We start from the raw sequence: 21,965 nt of genomic DNA, 5'->3' as shown, positions 1-21,965 counted from the left end.
ATATATTGTTACTCGTAAACTCAGTTTGGCGGTGGAGAAGCAGCATTTCTTGTTGCTCACCGTCGCAATAGCCGGGCATTGCTCTACGAGCAATGAGCCCGGCTAAAAATTACGAAAATTGGTCAGATGAGACATTTAGTTACTATACACCATAATCAGTGTGCAGAATTACTCAACCGTAAAATGCATGACGTCACGTAGGAAAAACGCTAATGATGAGAGATTTCGATTTTCACTTTTGTGAGGTATCGTCATACGAGCTTCAATAACTCGTGAATTATAAGACAAAATCAAAAAGGATTTTGGTTACATCTTTTTGAAAGATGATTTTAAAAGTTAGATAGAAATACTGAAAAATATTAAAAGAAAAATAAATTTAATTCCCCTCGAAAGTTTACCCTGCGTTTCTTTTTTCCTTTCAGTATATATAGGTCCCAGATTTTTCATGTGTGTTTTTGATGGTACAGTACAACTGCGCTCGCACCAAAGGTAACAGCGTAAAACATATTATACTATAGAAAACATCGCTTCTTTACACATGTGCACCCTCAATTAAAATGCCTGCATGTTGACTTTTTTTTAACTATTCAAGAATTTGGTAGTTGATACATGTATATATATAGCTGCGTACCCTGAAATGCCTGCCAAGATTAAATGCAAAATGCTCTCGGATAATGGTTATTAATGACTAACCTTAATGTGTATCTTCCAATTATTTAGATTGAAATAAATAAAAGAACAATTAAATAAAAAAGATAACCCTAAAAAATGATAACCTAATTTTGCGCACTCTTCCAATTTTTGTTAATGCGGTTTCGCAACTATATTTTCCCTCGGGAAGTCAATTAGCGCATGCGCTCTTCATTAAATTTATGACTTCCTGTTGATGTTCACCGGTACCACATCATCACTGAATTCTCTTTTTATTTGATCAAAATGCACATCATGAGGAAAGACAAGAAGGAGGAGGAAGAAGGTGACAATTTTCTAAAAGAAATATTTTATTCGATTTCAGAGCAATCGACTTCTCCAGTGTGAGAAAAGCCGTTTTGTGGCGTAATGTTACACAGGTTGGGACCAATCGCTCAAATGGGATATAATAGTCCGTTTGGGATATATCCCAGATGGGCTAATATGTTGACGGTGCGACCGTTAAAGCGAGCGCAAACTCTTCTATTTCTTTTGATTTAGATCGGGCTCGTCAAACCGCACGTGACATTTGGTGCGTCTAGACTCTGACGTCACATGACGTATGTAGATCGCAATATTCCGTGAAAAAGCCTGAACAGTGCTGAAAGTTAATGAAGAACGTTTTGTTTTCTATTTATCTTCAATATATATCCATTAAATCAAGGCAAGTAAACTTTTTGTTGAACATTTGCCGTGATTCTCGCGAGAACGTAACTTAACAAGTGTTGCATTGTGGGTCGAAATTCGGCGTCAAAAAATTCCATCAAATGAATGTGCAGTAGTCCAATTTTTCTCTTTGCACAGGCATTGCTTTAAGAGCTCGCAGTGACGAGCGTCGCTTCGCGACGCTCGCTGCGCTCGCTATAAATTTGAAGTGCAAAATTTGAAAATTTTTATTTTGGCAATAAATATCATAAATACGCATCAGAACACTTAAAAATGAATAACTTTTGGTTGACAAGTTTTTCTGCAACCCTACAGTTTGTAAGATTGATCCCCAAGAAGTTAAGGAACTTCCGAGGGATCAATCTCCTAAACAATGGGCATACATAAAAACTTGTCAAACAAAAATTATTCCTTTTTAAGTATTTTGATGCGGATTCATGAAATTTATTGCCAAAATAAAAATTTTCAATTTTTGCACTGTAAATTTATAGCCCATTTGGGATAATATATATATCCCAAACGAACTATAATATCCCACTTGGGCAATTGGTCCCAACCTGGTTAAGATCTACTAGCTTGTTTGGGATATAGTATCGGAAATGATCCTAAACTGAATTGAACTTGCAGTAAGTCAATGAGATTGGTTGCAAATATTCCTTCTTCAATTCTCGGCACTTTGAAGTGAAAGTTGCAGGTTCTTTGCATGATGCCTAAAAAAAATGAGGCCCCGTGACAGGGTAGACATTGGCAGGATTAAGAACCCTCACTGCTCAATGGCTCTGAGTGCCGAGTAAAGGTCTAAATTTGAAACCCTTACAAGCTGGTATTTGGTGATATATGGATGAAAATTCTCAAACAGGACACAAAACAACATACAACCAATCAATATATTTATTTTGCTTTTTAGGAGGAGGAAATCCATTCCACAATTTGGAGAAGACGGCAGTTCTCCAGGAGGTTAGTTCATTTGCTGAGTGATAGTGATTGTGAAATATTCATAATTAGGTTTTTGTTAGCCTTTGAAGCAAGTGAATTTTATCCATTGTTACACTGAATACATGATATGTTATTTTTTTAATGAACCTTTTTCAGGCCAGGACATTTAATGAGACCCCAATCAATGCCAGAAAGTGCTGCCATATTCTGACTAAAGTTCTCTACTTGATCAATCAGGTACTCTACTCTTCAAAATATTCAAATTTAAATCCTAGTCTTGATAAATCAGATGGGTATTATGATTTCCAATACATAATTCATTGTTTTCCCCAGGCCATTTTTGCATGGCGGTACCGCCATGCATTCATGACCTCCCGCCATGCATCACATGTTGCCACCATGCTTCCTGCTTTGCATGAATTATTAATTGTGTACCATTTGAATGTAATCAGTTACAAATCTTTCAATAAAACATATCAAATCACTAGAATCCTAGCGTGTACTGTACACTTTTTGTGCACCTGTTGTGAACTCAATGTGAATCACGGCACGGGATATGATGCAATAGGCCTAGCTGTGACTTTTTGTTTATTGCAATTTACTGGTATGTTACAAAGTATCAGGCTTTTAATTGGTTAAAAATTAATTTATAACCATCAAAAGTAATTAATTGCTTTCATATAGTATACACGGTAAAAGCAATACAGTTGTTAATGCATAGGGCTGTATCAATATATCGATATATCGATACGTATCGATATTCAAGAAAAATATCGTATTGAAAAGTAACTTCCAATACGTATCGGACAGACATTTTTTCTTCAAATTCTGTTTAAAAGATGGGAATTTCAATCACCAAAGATTATATTTTACTTTTTTGAATTAAAACCTTCAATAATTATATAATTTCTAAGGAAATAAAACAGTTTTTATAATTATTACAAAATACAAAGAGAAATTTATTTGAACATGTTGATTTTGCTGTCATCAAAAGTTTTAATTGAAGTGTTATTTTTAAAGACAATGAGACAAGAACTTTAAAATGGGTAATAAAACACTCAATTGTTATGAAATGTATGCATTAAAATGATTTAGAAGCCATTTCTGATGGACTTGTTTCAGAACCCAATATATCGCATATCACTTTTAAAAATATTGTATCGTATCGTATCGAAATTTTTGGCTCAATACACAGCCCTTTTAATGCACATGTGGGTTTTTCCAACAATCACAAGTCGTTCTATAAATAGCATTGATGCTCCGATATAAAAAATGATTCATTAGTTAAAATAATAATATTTAAGACATTTTTTGCATTAAAGTGCTGAAAATAAACATGTCTAATTAACATTGTCAGTGTTTATTTACTTTATGAACTATGGGGTGGTACTTAGTCCAAACAAATGTGCTTTTGATACACAATGACCTTCACTTGTATTCAAAAGCGGGAAAAATCAAAGACCAAATGAATGTAAATAAGTTGTCACAATATTTACTTGTAAGCATTAGTGTTACATATTAATGAGCACCCTTTTGTTTCAAGACAACTGCAAAAGGAGGGAAATTAAAAAATAAATATTAAAGGTGGAGGTCTCTACATAAGGGGTCTATTTGTAGAAAGCAAAAATAACACAATACACAAATTAAACAGTAAAAAGACAGTGGCTTTGTAGAAAATTTTAAAAGAGAAAATATTTTTTTATTTGTTCATTTTTTATTTATTTTTTTTTTTAAATCAATTGTTGAATATTTTTTAAGTAAAACTGACAATTTGTTCAAAATGTATTTATCATTTAATCATATAATGAATTTGTATTTTTTCATTTAGATTAACATATATTTGCATGTAAAATTAACTTAACCGAACACGCCGTGCGCCGTCAATTCAGCGAAATTCCCCCCTTGCATCAAAAATTTTCTGGAGAAAACACTGATAATTTTCACAAAATCAAGGTATTTGAAAAAATATGCAGTAAGGCTGATTTAAAGGCTCTTGTAGCAGAAGCACATGAGTTTTTATGTTTAGTACTGCCAAGTAATATGGTCTGTAATTATCTGGCATGTTGTTCGATAGTTAAAAATTCTTGACCCACAAATTATTTTCTTACCACATCATGCACATGTTGTGGTTCTGAAAATAAAATCTGTAGATTACACAATGTGCACAAGAAACATGAGAAAGGTTCAACGGACTTTCACTGAAGTTTTTTTTTTTCATTAATAAATAAATATTCATGAAAGTTTTGTTAGAAGAATATGCTTGTGTTATTCTTAACATATGGTAACCAACTAACCATATACTGTGTCTGTGGAAATAAATTGTTTTGTCTGTAGGATTTTTCTTTAATATTTTTTATATTTATCATATAATTATCCTCAACTACAAAGTCAGTCAGATGTAAAAATTTCAGACAATTACCATATCTCTTGAAATCAAATGAGACTGATTAACTACTAAGTTTATATTAATTTCTTTTGAAATCTTCCCTCAGGGAGAGCAGATTGGATCAACAGAAGCTACGGAGACTTTCTTTGCCATGACAAAACTTTTTCAGGCCAAGGATGTAAGTTACATGTCATAATACTTTTCATAAGAAAAAGTCATAAGAATTCCGAGACATGGGGATGTAATTTGTGAATTATTCATGAAAACAAAGTATGTAATTTCAAGTTCACTTAATCATACAGTGATAGACACTGCATTTGAGAGAGAGAGAGAGAGAGAGAGAGAGAGAGAGAGGAGAGAGAGAGAGAGAGAGAAAGAAAGAGAGAGGATTAAAATGTCTATAAAATTTTCACAAAAGAGAATTTGATGTATGATGATATGGTTCTGAACACATTTTAGCCCATTCTGCGAAGGCTGATGTACCTTGGAATAAAAGAAATGTCCAAGATTGCTCAAGATGTCATCATTGTTACTAGCAGGTAAAGTATGCAAGCATGAATTGCTATTTGCGTAAATAAGAGAAGTCATAGTATTTTGTCTTTTAACAAATCCTTTTTAGGACTTTGATCAGAATTGGCTCCTTGATATTCATAATTCTGATAAATCTCTGAATTTTAGTTTGATGAAGGACATGACAGGAAAAGATGACCAGTTTAGGGGACCAGCTATCAGAGCTCTGTGTTCCATCACTGATGTTAGTATTCCTCTTTTATTCCTGAACCCGTAAGCTCCCCCCCCCCCCCCCCCCCAAAAAAAAAAATTATCTTTTGAAGCAGGATTTGATTATTATACATGTAAATGACTGAACATCAGAAAAGCAATTTTATAAAAGTATTATAAGCATTAAAACTCTTGCCTTCTGTGCATTTACAGCAGCTTAAGTACATGTTCTGGATTTTTTTTGGGTAAAAGTTGAGTTGAGAAATATAAGATCTTGTTATGTTTTAGAACACTATGCTACAGAGTATAGAGAGATATATGAAGCAGGCCATTGTGGACAAGAACCACGCTGTGTCCAGTGCAGCTCTCGTATCCTCCCTGGTAAATATGTTCTGAAACAGAATCTTTTATTTTTGTGCAATTTCAAATAAACAAAGAACAGAATTTTGGAATACATGTATAAAAACAAATAAATAAAATGAAATTGTATGAAGTATTCTCTGTTAAAAGTTAATAGTCTCTGATTGATTTTCTGGCTACCAGGGTACTAAAAAGAGAAGTAAATTAATGAATTTAAAAAAAAACAAACAAAAAAAGGTGAATTAATGATGAAAGTTAAATTGCAGCACCTGAGTAAAGGAAGCTCCGAGGTGGTCAAGCGGTGGGTGAACGAGGCACAGGAGGCCGTGTCCAGTGATAACATAATGAATCAGGTAAATATTCTGTCATAATTACATGCATACGATTAATAGGAATAGTTTGTATACATGTGATGTTTTTTCACTCACCTCAATGAGGTTGGGGGAGCTTATTTTATACCCTAGGTGCCAGTGTCCCAGGTTAATTTTTTTTGGAGCAATTTCCTTTTTAAGGACTTCTATGCCCTATATTGATTATTGCCTGGAAGATGCTTCTAGCATGTTTCATTGTACCAGTCAAGCTTTCAGATGATGCAATGTCAGCAAAAGAATGACCATGTTAATGTTTTTGGAGCAGTGTTACATTTTTGGTGCAGTTTTTGGTGTAGGTCTCATTTCTAAGTAATTATAAGCCCTATGCTGACCAAACTTGCATGGATGATACATCTAAGGATGCACACTACCAGACTTGCTTCGCATGCTGAATCTGACCAACATTTTCAGGATGAGTGAACAGGTTAAAGTTTTTGGTGCAGGTTTCATTTTCAAGTGACTATGAGCCCTATAATGACTAAACTTGCATGGATGATACATCTAAGGGTGCATATTCTATCAGGCTGGCTTCAGATGATGAATCTGACCTACATTTTCTGGATGAGTGAAAATGGTAGTTTTTTATGCAGGTTTCATTTCCAAGTAAGTATGAGCCCTATATTGAACAAACTTGCATGAATGATACATGCATTTAAGGATGCACACTAATGGACTTGCTTCGGATGCCGAAATCGACATACGTTTTCCAGATAATGGACCAGGTAAAAGTTACGGGTGCAAGTTTAACACCAAGAAACTATAAGACCTATAAAATTAAACTTGCACAACTGATGCATCAAGGTATGAAAACTTTCAAACTTGCTTCAGATGCTGGATTTGAATTACATTATCTTGATTGGTGACTAGTTTGAAGTTTTTGGATAGGTCTATTCTAAAGTAAATGCAAGCCCTATCAGATAAAAATTGCATAAATTTTGCATTTTTGGATATACACTTGAAGAATGGTTAATAGTGTGACTTTGCCTTACTTAAAGACAGCATTTGTTGAGGTGAGCTCTGTAATCTCTGATTACCTATGTTTATCATTATCGATAACCTGTCAGAATTCTTAACTATATACGAGGGTTGTCCAAAAAGTTCGTGGACAATGACGTTTTTGTTAAAATAAATGGTTCTATATGCATCTATTGTATATCAAAATATTTCTCATGAAAAAATAAGTCAGAATGATTTAATTTTTACTGATGAAACTTAATATTTTTGTAAAAATCGGGGTCTTTAAAGATCGCAGATTGTGCGCACGGACCAGTCTGACGTTAAGCTAATTTCATTATAACGTCAAACATTTGGATTTTGACTTAACACATGTTCATGGACACACACTACATTCCTTTCTGAAGGCGCAACACACTTCGAAGTGCTAGCAATAATCTTTAAGTATAGATTATAATTCATTTAATCTTTAAAATTCAAAACAATGCACACAATTTTACGAGCGTCATCTAAATTAACAGTTTGTATACCCAAACTGAATAGCCCAGTCCGACGCTGCGCTAGATTTATAACAACGTCATGAATAGAAATCTCCATTTACAGTTAATTACATGTGTTTTTAAATTCTTGTAGTGTCTTTGAATTTGTACACACTGTTGAAAAATCATATATACGAATCCCAAATCGATACATTCAATATATTTCAATAATTTTTAGTTGTTTTAACAAATATTTTGTCTCTTACATCGTTTCAACCGTTAAAAAACTTAATTTTTTGACCGGACGCTGACCCGTGCCGACGGACGACGTCACTTTTTCTGTTGAGTTTTGACACGTACTTGCGAAGGTTTTCTTTGTGTATTTTCGTTGTCTATAAAGTAAGCGATATTTAAGATATCATAAAATGATAATAACCTCTTTATTTGTGTTACATAAAATTTTTATTAATATTTGACCTGTTTTATATAGAAAATAATCATTTCAATCCGAACTCTTTATATCAGAGTTTACATCATTTTAACATTGGTCCGTGCGCACTATCCGCGACCTCTAAAGACCCCGATTTTTATAAAATTATTACGTTCCATCAATAAAAACTAAATCATTCTGACTTGTTTTTTCATTAGAAATATTTTGATACACAACAGATTTATATAGAACCATTTATTTTCACAAAAACGTCATTGTCCACGAACTTTTTGGACAACCCTCGTATGTGTATATGATGCATTAGTTTCCTTTTACATGAAAAGCTTTACACTAGCTTGATTTTTGCCCTGTGTACGTATACCGTGGAATCATTTTAATTTGGTGGGGTAATGTTTATGAGTCAGCAGAATTTTACTTGTAAGTGGCGGCTTCATTTCTTAGGCTTCTTGGTTAAATATGGTACATTCAATGAATGGATATGTTTTAAAAAATACGTGTTTGTAACTTGTAAGGGTGACCCATGAGATCCACTCACACTAGTCCCCCACAATAAATATGATTCCACAGTTTCTATTTGTTTTATAACTTTCTGTTTATATTCAATTTTATTCTATTTATTTATTGACATCACCATGTTGGTATACAGTCAAAACAAGAAATCAACTGACATACAGCAGAAAACAAGAAAAAACATTATATACATGTAATAATTACAAGCAATACAATTTTACACCATTGTTTATCATGTTTATAGTCCCTGGATTTGTTTTCTCTGCATAAAGCATTTTATCTAAGTACTTACATAAACGTTTTGTAGTATTATAATCTTATGGGTTAACAATTTCTTGAATGGGATCAGTACCACGTACAGTACAATGTATCATCAGAAATATCACAATACATGTATTGAAATTGAAGATTGTCATACACAGGACTGTAAAGTACTTAATGTTTTTCATTTTCAACCAATAATTTACAAGCATAGCTTAAACGTTTTTCCTTCTAACGAATCTTATCTGGATATTAAATCCAGATTACTGATTGTAGAATTATCTTTCTGTTATTTGATATTAAAATTTCTCTTTATTGATGTTTCAGTACCATGCTTTGGGTCTTCTTTACCACATCAGGAAGTATGATCGTCTGGCTGTCACCAAGTTAGTCAGCAAGTTCAGCAAGCACTCTCTCAAGTCCCCGTATGCCTACTGTCTGCTGGTATGTTTGAATCACTTACTGTACCCTCATATGAAGTTCTAAAAAGAAACCTTTTTTCAACTAGAAAATTAAAAAATACAAAAGTTTCCACTAAAGTGTTATGCTACACTGTGGTATTTTGTGTGATAGTCTTTTTGTTTGTAACTTCCCCGTTTACTTATTTATTGAGATTTTGTTTCCTTTCACAGATTCGTATTGCCAGTAAACTGATGGAAGAGGAGGGAGCAGGGTGAGACAATGGTTTTCTTTTATTGCATTCACGACACCTTAAATTTATTTGAATCAATGTTGAAATTAGTTTCAATATTTAGACATGATTTGGAACTGGTTTAATCTAAAATCATGAGAGAATAGAATTGACCTAATTTTAGATTAAAACAGTTTGATAATGTTTGGTTACTTTTGTCTGAGATACAAAGTATAATTCCTAAGATTTAATTTTACAGAACTGAGAGTCCTATGTTTGACTTCATTGAGAACTGTCTTCGACACAAGAGCGAGATTGTCATCTACGAAGCTGCTCATGCTATTGTGAATTTGAAGAACACCACAGCCAAGGAGCTGGCCTCCGCTATTCCAGTTCTTCAGTTGTTCTGTAGCTCACCAAAGCCTACACTGAGGTTTGCTGCCATCAGAACTCTTAACAAGGTAAGAGCCCCCTCCCCACCCAAACCAATTTCAGGCTATACCGTTAAATTATTACATTTATTCATTTTGTTGAAAGCATAAAAGAGAAAATGAAAAAAAACCATTCATATGAAAAACGAGGGTTGTCCCAAAAAGTCGTAGACAATGTTTGTAACTTTTTAAACATGCAACCAATACTAACCAAATTTTGCATAGACATAATATAATCAATGTTCTTTATAACTGTAGATTTTTAAATATACATCTTTCATATTAATAATATTAGGACGATTTAAATGGTGGCCGATAAGGTCTGTCGGCGCACGGACAAAATTCGGAATAATTTATATAACTAGTACATTTGCTTTTATTTCTTTAGTACTATTTAAAAATTAAACGCAAATTTAAATCGGTGAAATTAGAATCAAAATCTTAATGATATGTCAAAATTTCATATAAATAGCATTTGAAACAGATGAGGGGTGTCATGATTTTCAAAGTGTTGTTTGAATTGAGTTTGATGAAAATGACGCAGTCAAACGCATAACCAGATTTTAATAGGGAATTTATTTTTAAATGGCATGAGATTCAATGAGAGTTTTTCCTCTATACCAAAAACAGTTACAGCATGTAAGAAGTAGAGTACTGTTATCAAGGTACACAGACAATGGGGTACAATCTTGGCCACAAACAACGTCAAACAATATGTTTTCTCTGCTACCTACAATGTATGGTGGTCTTTTGACTAAATTTCGACGAACATTGGAATCTGCTTGTAAAAAAACAACAACAAAACAGCGGACAGTAGTGAATTTAAATAAGTCCCTTATGCAAGAGTGGTCTTTCACTTTAAAAAAATTATTGACTTTTTTCTGCTTCACACGCGTCTGTTAACATAACAGACGTGTGTGAAGCAGAAAAAAGGATCATGATGCTTTATGAGACTTAAATTATAAATTACGCTTGCTTTCGTGTGCCGATGTACACTTACCTGCTTTCTTTATTTTTTCATAATTTTCTTTTGAAATGTAATATCATCATGAAATTTGAAATGCATGACCATAAAATGTTGCATTTTGTTATGACAAGAAAAGAAATTTAATTCAGTAAAGAGAAAATAAACCGTTTTCCCTGTCTATGACTTTTTGGGACAACCCTCGTATTTTCTTAGTGTCAAGAAAACCCATAGAATTAAACATTTATTTTTGTACAAGGGTTTGAAGGATATATGATTTATTTACACCTATATCATCAAAGTGTAGAAAAAAATTGATGTGATGTTTTAATAAGAATATGGACATGTTACTGACTGTATTTGTCTGTTGAAGGTTGCAATGAAGCACCCAGCTGCAGTGACGGCCTGTAATATGGAACTAGAAAATCTGATCACAGACTCTAACAGAAGCATTGCGACACTGGCCATCACAACACTGCTCAAGGTAGGTCACTCTTACTACCACCAGTACCACAATATCTGCCACAAGTTGTCTTTCTTATTATGTTCCCCAAACGGAGTTTGGGAACATATTGTTTTTACTCTGTTTCTTATTATGTTCCCCAAACGAAGTTGGGGAACATATTGTTTTTACTCTGTTTCTTATTATTATTATTTTTCTTCTTCTTCTTCTTCTTCTTCCTGGGTACTTTTTTGTCCGGGAGTGATCTTGTAAACTGTTCGTCCGATGTAGGTAAAACCTTTTTAGGGTCAGTAGACATGTTATGTAGATTTGCGGAATCAAGGTCATTTTGCGCGCACGTGCTTTCAAGAGCGTGCACGTGCAACACGTGAAATGACCAATATAATGGATATTGTAGTAACTTTTCTATTTTTTGATGAAATTTTTTGAAACTCATAATGTAAGGATACATTAGAAGTATAGACAAGATAGCATGGTCAAAATAGCAAGATCTCACGCGCATGCACGTGCGCTTCGCTCTGATTGGCTGAAACTAAAGTCTCAATATCTTTCTTGTTTCTTGTCATAATCCTTTGAAATTTTGAACATAGTCCTACATTATGAATATCTACAGCATGATATAAAAGAATTTTCATGAAAGCATGCGCATCTGCGCGTGCTGTAATCTGATTGGCTGAAACTTTAAATGGCTATATATATCCTTTGTTTTTTGACGAAATTCTTTGAAATTTAAAATATAGTCATGCATTAGGATAACCTACAATATGGTATAGAAAAATATTCATGAAATCACACGTATGCACGTGTGCTGCAATCTGATTGGCTGAAACTTGATATGGCTATAACTCTCTTGTTTTTCAACCAAACCGGATGGGATTTAGAACAGAGATAGATGTAAAGGACTCCTACAAGAAGGTATGGTCATCATGCACGTGCACGCACGTGCATGCATTTAGAACGAGTATAATTAAAAATACACTTGAATGAGTGATTTTTTTTCTTTTGGACTGAATGCTTTAATATATAGTATATTAAAATATATAGATAGTGTAGACAAGATGATATGGTCATAACGCACATGCATTCACGTACATGCGCTTGGTTGCAATGCTAAAATATGAATATAATTGGTATCCTTTTGGGAAAACGTTGTTAAAGTAAAAAATGCACAGAGTTTGTCTTATTTAATGAAGATTACAGGGAATATGGCACCAAAAGGGAGTTGGGGAGCGTTTGGGGAACATCTGTAACGGTTCCCGTTACAATTAGCACTAGTTATTATTATTATTATTATTTTTTTTCTTATTTGTTCTCCGGACTTTTTTGTCCGCGAGTGTTCTCAGAAACTGTTCACCCAACTGAGCTAAAACCTTTTTAGGGTTAATAGGTGTGTAGTGTAGGTGTGCGGAACGAAGGTCATTTTGCGCGCATACGCCTGCACGTGCGTGCGCGTGAAATGAGTGAATTGACTGATTTACTTAATATAGCTATAACTTTAACATTTTTTGATGAAATGCTTTGAAACTCATAACATAAGGATATATCAAAAGTGTTAATAATATGACACTATCAAATTAGGATGAACTCACGCGCATGCACGTGCGCCTTCCTCTGATTGGCTGAAACAAAAATCTCAATATCTCTTTTGTTTTCCGACGAAATGCTTTGAAATTTTTAACATTATCATGAATTAGGATATCCTACAATATGATATGGAAAAAATTTCACGAAATCACGCGCATGCACGTGTGCTGCAATCTGATTGGCTGAAACTTTAAATGGCTATATCTCCTTTATTTTTTGGCTAAATGCTTTGAAATTTAAAACATAGTCATGCATTAGGATATCCTGCAATATGATATACAAAAAATTCAAGAAATCACGCGCATGCACGTGTGCTGCAATCTGATTGGCTGAAACTTTAAATGACCATATCTCCTTTGATTTTTGACAAAATGCTTTGAAATTTAAAACATAGTTATGCATTAGGATATTCTACAATATGATTTAGAAAAAAAATCTTGAAATCACGTGCATGCACGTGTGTTGCAATCTGATTGGCTGAAACTTAAAATGGTTATAATTCCTTTGGATTTCAACCAAACAGGATGGGATTTAGAACATAGATAGATATAAGGGCCTCCTACAAGAAGGTATGGTCATCACGCACGTGCATTCACATGGGCACGCGTGCAATGTTAAAATTTGAATATAATTGGTATCCTTTTGGAAAAACGTTGTTAAAGTCAAAAATGCACAGATGTTGTCTTATTTAATAAGGTTTACAGGGAATATGGCACCAAAAGGGAGCAGGGGAGCGTTTGGGGAACATCTGTAACGGTTCCCGTTACAATTAGCACTAGTTTCTATATGTACTCTTAATGGTAGTCTCATGTGTTATCATACATGTTAACCTATTGTGATGAAAAATAGGGAGATTTGGACCACAAAAGCGGTAGCATTGCGCGCGTTGTTTTACGGTTGGATTTATGAAGATATATTGCATGTAATATACATGTATGGCCTTAAATGAAAATACAATTATTAATCTTAAATATCTATTGCAAAGAAATAGACAGAAACACATTAAGTTTGACAGATATTATACATATTCAAATTTTTTTATGTTCATCATTTTGTTTCCATTTGCTACTTAACTTAGCCTTTTAAAGAGTGATCTTTTCTGATATAGCCTAGAAGCAATAATTCTGAATGCTCATTCAGTTGTCAAACACAACAAATGATGACAAAGTTTAATCTAGATCTAAAACAAGTCCTTATCTTTCGTTAAATATATCGGATTTCCCGCGATTATCGAAAACGAAAGTAGAGATGTACCTCATGGTTTGGTCAATCGAGTGATTTCTATTGACTTTATTGAAATAATTGCGAGCTCCCGTGCTTTTATAGACGATGTCAAACGTTTTCATACAATTCTAAAATGCTGTATCTCCTTTTTCATGGCAATAATGTCGACGAAATTTATCGTATCCAATGTAATCACTGATTAATGTAATGTTGTCGTTGTCAAATACGTGCTTGAAATCTATGTACACATCGTTACAAAAAAAGCGTTTGTATGATTCCGGGTTAAATCAGGAGATATCTAACGAGATTTCATGACGAGTGGCTTCAAAAATGGATACCCAAGCGAACCAAAAATACTTTAGACAAAACTTTTGTAGAAAAGCGGTAGATTTACGAGTAAAATCGGTAGACGGGAGATGGAGTAAAAAAGCGGTAGACTCCCGCCTAAATCGGTAGAGTTAACATGTATGGTGTTATTACATCTCATTAGCCCAACGTTTTTGTATACATGTAAGCTTAATGCAGGATAAGATATTTAGAGCTATTTGTTTTTAGACTGGTAACGAGAGCAGTGTGGACAGATTGATGAAGCAGATTTCCAGTTTTATGAATGAAATCTCGGATGAATTCAAGATAGTTGTTGTACAGGCCATTCAGTAAGTTCTCTGTAGCAAACATAGTTAAGATCATCACAAGACATTATTGTCACTTGGAGTGAATATTTGTCAATTTTTTCAATAATTAGGATTCAAGTACCTAGAACAGATGTATTTATTGTCAAAGTGTAAAATAAGTTATTGTGTGATTTCTGCAACAAAGTTTTTCACTATATGCAAGATTCATGTAGTTGTTTTTAAAATCTATTTTGTTAATTTTAATTTTTTTTAAATTCTAGATCACTGTGTTTGAAGTTCCCCAGAAAGCATAATGTGTTGATGAACTTTCTGTCTTCCATGCTAAGAGATGAGGTAAAATTAATTCCTTAAATATTTTTCATCCTTATAAAAAGTAACAATAAAAAAGGATTTAATGACTGTAAATTGTTGATATCTTGTTAACAATATTGAATTGTAGTTAACATCTTATTTCATTGAATTTGGAAATCTTGATTTAAAATGTTATGTATAGGGAGGATTTGAATACAAGAAAGCCATCTGTGACAGCATCATCACAATCATCGAGGAAAATGCTGATGCCAAAGAAGCTGGTATGACATTTTTCTATAAAATTCAAATATCTTTTTATGGAAAATTTAATCAGTTTCTCTTCAATTTAATCATGGTAAAAGTTCTTGAGATTCCTATGGTTCTGTTTGTGTATAGGTTTGGCCCACTTGTGTGAGTTTATTGAGGACTGTGAACACACTGTACTGGCCACCAGAATCTTACACCTGCTGGGGAGGGAGGGACCCAGAACCCCCACCCCCTCCAAGTACATCCGCTTTATCTACAACAGGGTCATCCTGGAGCATGCCCCAGTCAGAGCAGGTAACATGGAAAAAATATATATCTATATAGCACAAAGGTATGTTATTTTGGAGAGGAATTATTAAAAAAATCAATTTTCAAGTTGCATTTTAGAATGATTGATAATATATTGTAAGGGGCAAATAAGACCAGTAAATATGTATCACTGGTTTGCATATTGAAGTATAATGAAAAGACTTCATTTGAAAATGATAGAAAGAGCTTCTAATGAAAAAAAAAATTGTGAAATCTTTTCCAGCTGCAGTATCAGCTCTGGCCAAGTTTGGAGCCCATTGTGAGGAATTATTACCTAGCTGTATTGTACTCTTAGAAAGGTAGGCATATTCTTTTCTTATTAGTCTTCTCATGCTATGATTACTGCCTTTGTGTTGTGTAGACTGATTGTATACATTAGCTGATATTTGAGTAAGAGATGTCTGTCCTTTTATAGGTAAGTTTAACTTTCCCTCTGTTTACAGGTGCCTGTTGGACACAGATGATGAAGTTCGAGACAGAGCCACCTTCTATGTTCAAGTCCTCCATCAAAAACAGAAGGCTCTTAACTCTGCCTACATACTCAATGGTAAACATCTGATGAAAGATTTAAATATTATTGTCCAGTTTTAACCTCATTTGCATAAAATTTGGCTTTTGTTAGGTGCGCTTTTTGCTGGATCATTGCCAATGAAAACTTTTTTTTCACAATTTAACATTTTTTTGAGTGTATCATGTAAAATGTAAAAAAAAAAAAAGGTTTTGGGTAACTATCCTTTGTATTTTTGTTGTTGAGAAATTTTTAATACCATGAAAATTTTTAACTTTGTTTTGATTATGAATCACCCTAAAACAAATCTTCATGAGTTGATGAGCTAGCCCCGGGTTCTGTTTTAATTGCAGGTTTACAGGTGTCTGTAGTCGGACTAGAGAGAGCCCTCCACCACTACACATTGGAGCCCTCAGAACAACCATTCGACATGAAGTCTGTACCACTGGAGACCACACCTATCACAGAACAGAAGGCTGGTAAGGAATATTAGTGTACAAATTGTTCATGGATAAAAAAATGATTTAATTTCTAATCTTTCTCTTGCTCTTTAAAAGGAAGCAATACAAATTCTTATAACTGAAGATAATCCAAGCTTAAATCTCCAGAAAACACAAATGTTATTAAAACGAATTCTTTCATAATTTTTTTTTTTTTTGGAAAATCACTGCATTAAATTGTTTCATTTTCTGAAGAGTAATGAATTTAAAATATCCTTGTCTTGACAGTGAGGGAGCCAGGTGAAACGGCGGCACCTAAAGCAGAAAAAGTGGCAGCTTCCAGACAAGATGTTTACGCAGGTAAGGGGAGGTCATTCTGTAACTGTTCAGAAATCGTTGCAATACGCCTCCATTAATGTTCAATTATAAATCAATGTAACAGCTGAAAAATTTCAAGAACAGGGAGAACCATGCCTTCAATAATTCAGTCTGTTTACGTTTATACGTAAGATATTCAGTTGTGAATGCAGAGATTGATGCATTTAATTACAGAGCAACTGAGAGCCATACCAGAGTTTGCTAATCTGGGGAACTTGTTCAAGTCGTCGTCTTTGCCCGTGGAACTCACAGAGTCAGAAACAGAGTATGTGGTACAGTGTATCAAACACACCTTTGGACGATACATTGTATTCCAGGTACTGGGTTTTATTTTTTTATTAGCTCTACTGGTCAGAGACCAGAAGAGCTTATGCTATAGTAATGCGTCCGTCGTCCGTCCGTCTGTCCGTCCGTCTGTCTGTCTGTCTGTCTGTAAACAATTTTTCAAAATGCTACTCCTCCTACAGTTTTGGTCAGATTTCAATATAACTTGGCACACAAGTAGACTATACTAAGATACATAATTCTGTGCATCGGTTTTTGATTTTTATTATATACCTAATGTGTATCACCCAATTTTACTGTTGAATTTACGCTATCACGTGACGTCATGATCTGATTTTCCGGATCACCAACATGTTGTTTTCTGAATCCATATCACCACTCTCTGAAACTGATGACGTAGTACGCAGAAATATGACGTTTTTTTTCTTGCGCGTTAAAAAGTTCCTTGTTATTTTGCTTTGTTTTATGGATGAATGTTATGCAGTTGATCTCTAAAGTTTTCTTTTGCTATATTTTGCTAGTTGTGAGGGGGTATATAATAAAGGATGACTGCACTTAAGGAAACTTAGAAATTACGACATAATTAATTATAAAAATGGGCATTTTTCTTTTAATGGTAGAAATGGCTAACGTCTTAACCGCAAATTTGTGTAATTGCGTTAATTAAAAGTTCATTTCAATATTTCCACTTACCTGCCTCCTTAACTATTTGCAATTTCCCTCTAGTTCCCCATACAATGCGTCGATCTATTTTTAGAGTAATTACGGTATCACCTCCAGTTATCCCCCTTAACTATAACTCTTCAGTTTTCTCTCGACGCCATATTGGACATGCTGTTTTCCTCATACAGTGCTAAATAAAGTTTATATTGGCGTTAGGGCTGGGCAATAATATCGATATTTCAATATATTGCAATACAATGACAAAAAATATCGTATCGCAATACGATTTTGTAATATCGATATATTGGCAATATGCTTAGATTAAGGAATTTTGTCATTAAATATAAAAATGGACTTTATGAAAGTTTGTTATAACCCAAACAGTAAGTCAGAAGTTGTTTTGTGGGAACATTTCAGAGCATAACTAAATGAAATCAACAAGATTTTTTTTCGTGTTAATGGTTACTTATCATAGTTATGTACATTCTGCATGTAAATTAAAGTAAATGTAGTAAGAAAATGCCGTTTTTGTTACATTGAAAATATTGCAATACATATCGCAATACAGTAAGACAGCAGGTTGAATTGTTACTTAAGCAAAAGAATGTTGATGAAAATTTTAATGAGCAACATCACGTATCGCTATCGGCCATTGCAGCAAGTGAGGCAAGGTTGACCAGAGGAAATGAGACCACCACTTCCAAAACGGCAACCATAAGTAGACCTCATTTTGACAAGTTTAAGGCTTATGATGAACAGATGTCAGCCTTTGAGTCCAGTGTTGCAGATGTGTTGTCTGTTAATGCACGAGATAATGATTTTGAGGATATAGAGTCAAATGCATCATTTGGTGGTTTGTGTACCAATTCAGATGCGGCTGTAGAGGTGCCTTTTGGTGCACCAGATTCTTCTGATCCGCTACAGTGGAATGGTTTTGTTTCAAAGATGGCGAAAGTACTCAATATTGAGTTTGAAGCTGAGGATCCATTGGAAAATGAAAGAAAATCTTTTATTTCTTCGCGATTGAAAGGGGACAAGGGTGACAAGAATAAGTCTCTCCTTAAAATGCCTATTGAAGGCACACTCATTGATATGATTAAGACAGTTGAGAAAGAAGCTACTTCTGGACATTTGAAAAATAGGTCAGTCCGTGGCAGGGATGATAAGGCATTTATGGTTAAGAAGGATGACTTTGATGCCTTTTGTAGTCCTCCAAAGTTGGATGACAATATTGAGGAGGGATTAGTGGTAGGCCAGAAGGGGAGTTTTGGAAAATCCAAAGTGAATCTTTCTCCCTTTCATAAGGAGTTAGACAATGACTTTCGGCGAATTGACAAGAGCCTTATTCAGAGCCATTTCATATGGCACTATGATAGCAGCTTTCTTAGATGAGGCTGAATGTGAGGATGATCGAGTCGAAGGACGTAAAGCCCTCATCAACTGTTTCAGAAGCATGGCTGATTTGACCGCAAGAGTGATGGCAAATTCAGTCTTGAGTAGAAGAAAAGTTTTTCTTAAAAATGTAGATTTTATAAGCAAGGCAACAGAGAAAAAATTGCTGAAACTGCCTATTTTTGGCAACCAGTTGTTTAATGGACAGTATTTTGAATCTCTCCATACATCTGCAGAGAATCTACGAGATGCTAGAGAAACCCAAAATGTTTACAATACATCAAAGGGTTATAATAAGAACTACAAGAGTAGAGAAAATAGGAACTCTACCGAGTTGAGCAGGAAGAGGAAAGCAGATGTCAATGAGACCTCTGCTCATTCTGCAAAAGTCACTAAATCAAGTGAGACTATTAATGCCTTTAGTTCTGATCACAGCAAGGACAATTTTCATTCAGGACAAGGGAACAGGAAAAATTCTTTTTCCAGGCGAACCTTTGGGAACCAGAAAGGGTTTCCAACTCCAAGGAAGTGAATCTCGTAAACAGCCAGTCTGTAAATATGTTTCCCCAGGTAGGGGCACGTTTGCTAGAATTCCACAGGAAGTGGACTGTGATCACACAGGATCAATGGGTGATGGAAACCCTAAGGGAAGGGTTAAAATTGGAATTAATGATTCAACCCTCTGTAAATATCAAGGAAACACGTGTACCAAGATATGGTATTCACGAGTCAGTTATTTTAGCAGAAATAAACATGTTGTCAGAAAAAAATGTTATAGAACCTGTGCCTGCCGGGCAAGAAAGCGACGGGTTTTACAGCACCATTTTTGTGGTGCCAAAGAAACAAGGAGGACTTCGGACAATTCTAAATCTAAAACCTCTAAATCAGTTAATAGTGCCTCGACATTTCAAAATGGAAACATTGTGTTCTATAATGAAAGCAATGAAAAAGGGGGACTTTGCAATCTCACTGGATTTGACCGATGCCTATTTCCACATTCCAATTCACACAGATTTCCAAAAATTTCTAAGATTCAAATTTCTAGGCCAGAGTTACCAGTTTCGAGCGATGCCATTTGGACTTCGTTCAGCTCCAAGGGTCTTCACAAAAATAATGGCAGTGCTAGCGGCACACTTAAGAAAAATGGTCATCCAAATTTTCCTGTACCTAGACGATTGGTTGATGATCAATCCAGACAAGAGAACTCTGCTTCAACAAAGAGACTATGTGTTACATCTCGTTCAGGAGCTGGGATTGTTAGTGAATTGGGAAAAGTCGTCTCTAGTGCCATCCCAACATATAGAGTATCTGGGAGCACATTTCAATCTGGTAGAGGGCATTGCGACACCTACAGAGTCCAGGTTTCAGAGTATTTCAGACATAGTGCAGACTTTATCAATAAGTCAACAAACTCAAGCAGTAGTTATCCTCAAATTGTTAGGACTGATGGCTTCATGCATATATCTTGTTCCGATGGGAAGGCTACACATGCGTCCTATACAGCTATACCTGTTAGCAATGTGGAGACCAAAGATTCACCCTCTTACTCATGTGATAGTGATTCGGCCAATCCTAATTCAGCACCTTCAGTGGTGGATAAATCGGGAAAACTTTTTCAAAGGAATGCCTTTACAGGATCCACCAAGTCAACTTACATTGATAACGGATGCCTCAGAACAGGGTTGGGGAGCGCATCTGGAGAACTGGGAGACGTCAGGGGTATGGCCACAGCAATATCAACAGAAGCACATCAATTGGCTGGAGCTAAAGGCAGTACAGTTAGCTCTTCAAGAAGCTCTGTTTTTGATCAAGGGAAAAGTGATCCTTATACGGTCAGACAACACAACAGTGATAAGCTATATCAACAAACAAGGGGGGACACACTCACCAGAACTGTGTTATCTAACTTGGGAGTTGTTCCAGTGGTGCATGCAGAACAACATTACAATACGAGCTGTTCACATTCCAGGGAAGAAGAATTTTCTTGCAGATGCACTTTCCCGGGGGAAAATAGTTAGAATGACAGAATGGTCACTCAACAACACTGTTGTAAATCTATTGTTCCACCAATTAGGAACTCCATGTATAGACTTGTTTGCAACTGCGCAAAACAAGAAGTTACCAGTCTATTGCTCCCCGTTTCCAGACATCAATGCTTTTCAAGTAGATGCTCTAGCGATCAGCTGGGAAGGGATTTATGCTTATGCATTCCCACCACCTATTCTTGTGCCCAAAGTCTTGCAGAAGATACGGGAAGAGCAAAGTGTTGTACTTCTCATTGCTCCAATGTGGCCCAGGCAGTCATGGTATCCTCAGGTAATACAGTAAAACACGGTTATAGCGAAGTCTTGGGGACCTGTGAATTTAATTCGCTATATCCGTAATTCGTTATATCCGTATAACGAATTCGTGTAACCATACATAGCGAATTCGCAATATGAATGTTTTCGTTCAAGTGTTACTATCAAATATGTTAGGGAAGCAAATGTTACAAAACATACCTTCGATAACTAAGGTTTTATTATGAAATGAATTTCATATACAAATGCTGAGAGAAAATAAAGTCAGTTCCATTATTCAAATTTTGAAATCTTTGAAAGTTCGTTATAAAAGATGTAAAATTCATTATATTTAACCTCAACGGGACTCAAAATCAGTTCGCTATATCCGTAAATTCGTTATATCAGAGTTCGTTATAACCGTAAAATTTTACAAA

General features: G+C 34.8%; 1 protein-coding gene across 1 annotated transcript; it reads left to right on the top strand.

The window, feature by feature from the left end:
* The first annotated feature begins 869 nt into the window (after positions 1-869).
* LOC134231232 (coatomer subunit gamma-2-like) lies at positions 870-19,249 on the top strand. The gene is made up of 22 exons (XM_062713165.1): positions 870-976; positions 2,264-2,313; positions 2,449-2,529; positions 4,785-4,856; positions 5,138-5,217; positions 5,357-5,432; positions 5,687-5,779; positions 6,025-6,111; positions 9,112-9,228; positions 9,417-9,457; positions 9,675-9,876; positions 11,184-11,294; positions 14,637-14,737; positions 14,977-15,049; positions 15,210-15,288; positions 15,404-15,568; positions 15,807-15,882; positions 16,027-16,130; positions 16,445-16,570; positions 16,820-16,891; positions 17,084-17,226; positions 18,455-19,249. Exons 1-22 carry the CDS (start codon positions 937-939, stop codon positions 19,247-19,249), a joined length of 2,784 nt encoding a protein of 927 aa, XP_062569149.1. The 5' UTR covers positions 870-936.
* The last annotated feature ends 2,716 nt before the right edge of the window (positions 19,250-21,965 follow it).

Source organism: Saccostrea cucullata, unplaced genomic scaffold, assembly GCF_032062105.1.
Source record: "Saccostrea cucullata isolate Sc308-1 unplaced genomic scaffold, CSIRO_AGI_Scuc_v1 ctg4596, whole genome shotgun sequence".
Classification (NCBI taxonomy): Eukaryota; Metazoa; Mollusca; class Bivalvia; order Ostreida; family Ostreidae; genus Saccostrea; species Saccostrea cuccullata.
Note: the sequence above shows the minus strand (reverse complement) of the source record. Positions and strands in the feature narration are given on the sequence as shown.

What these genes read in the sequence shown, in the direction of transcription:
- LOC134231232 (XM_062713165.1), top strand. Translation starts at nt 937, where the DNA reads ATGCACATCATGAGGAAAGACAAGAAGGAGGAGGAAGAAG. An exon ending in CGTATGCCTACTGTCTGCTG is followed by an intron (nt 9,229 to 9,416) that starts GTATGTTTGAAT and finishes TTCCTTTCACAG; the next exon opens with ATTCGTATTGCCAGTAAACT. An exon ending in GTTGTTGTACAGGCCATTCA is followed by an intron (nt 14,738 to 14,976) that starts GTAAGTTCTCTG and finishes TTTAAATTCTAG; the next exon opens with ATCACTGTGTTTGAAGTTCC.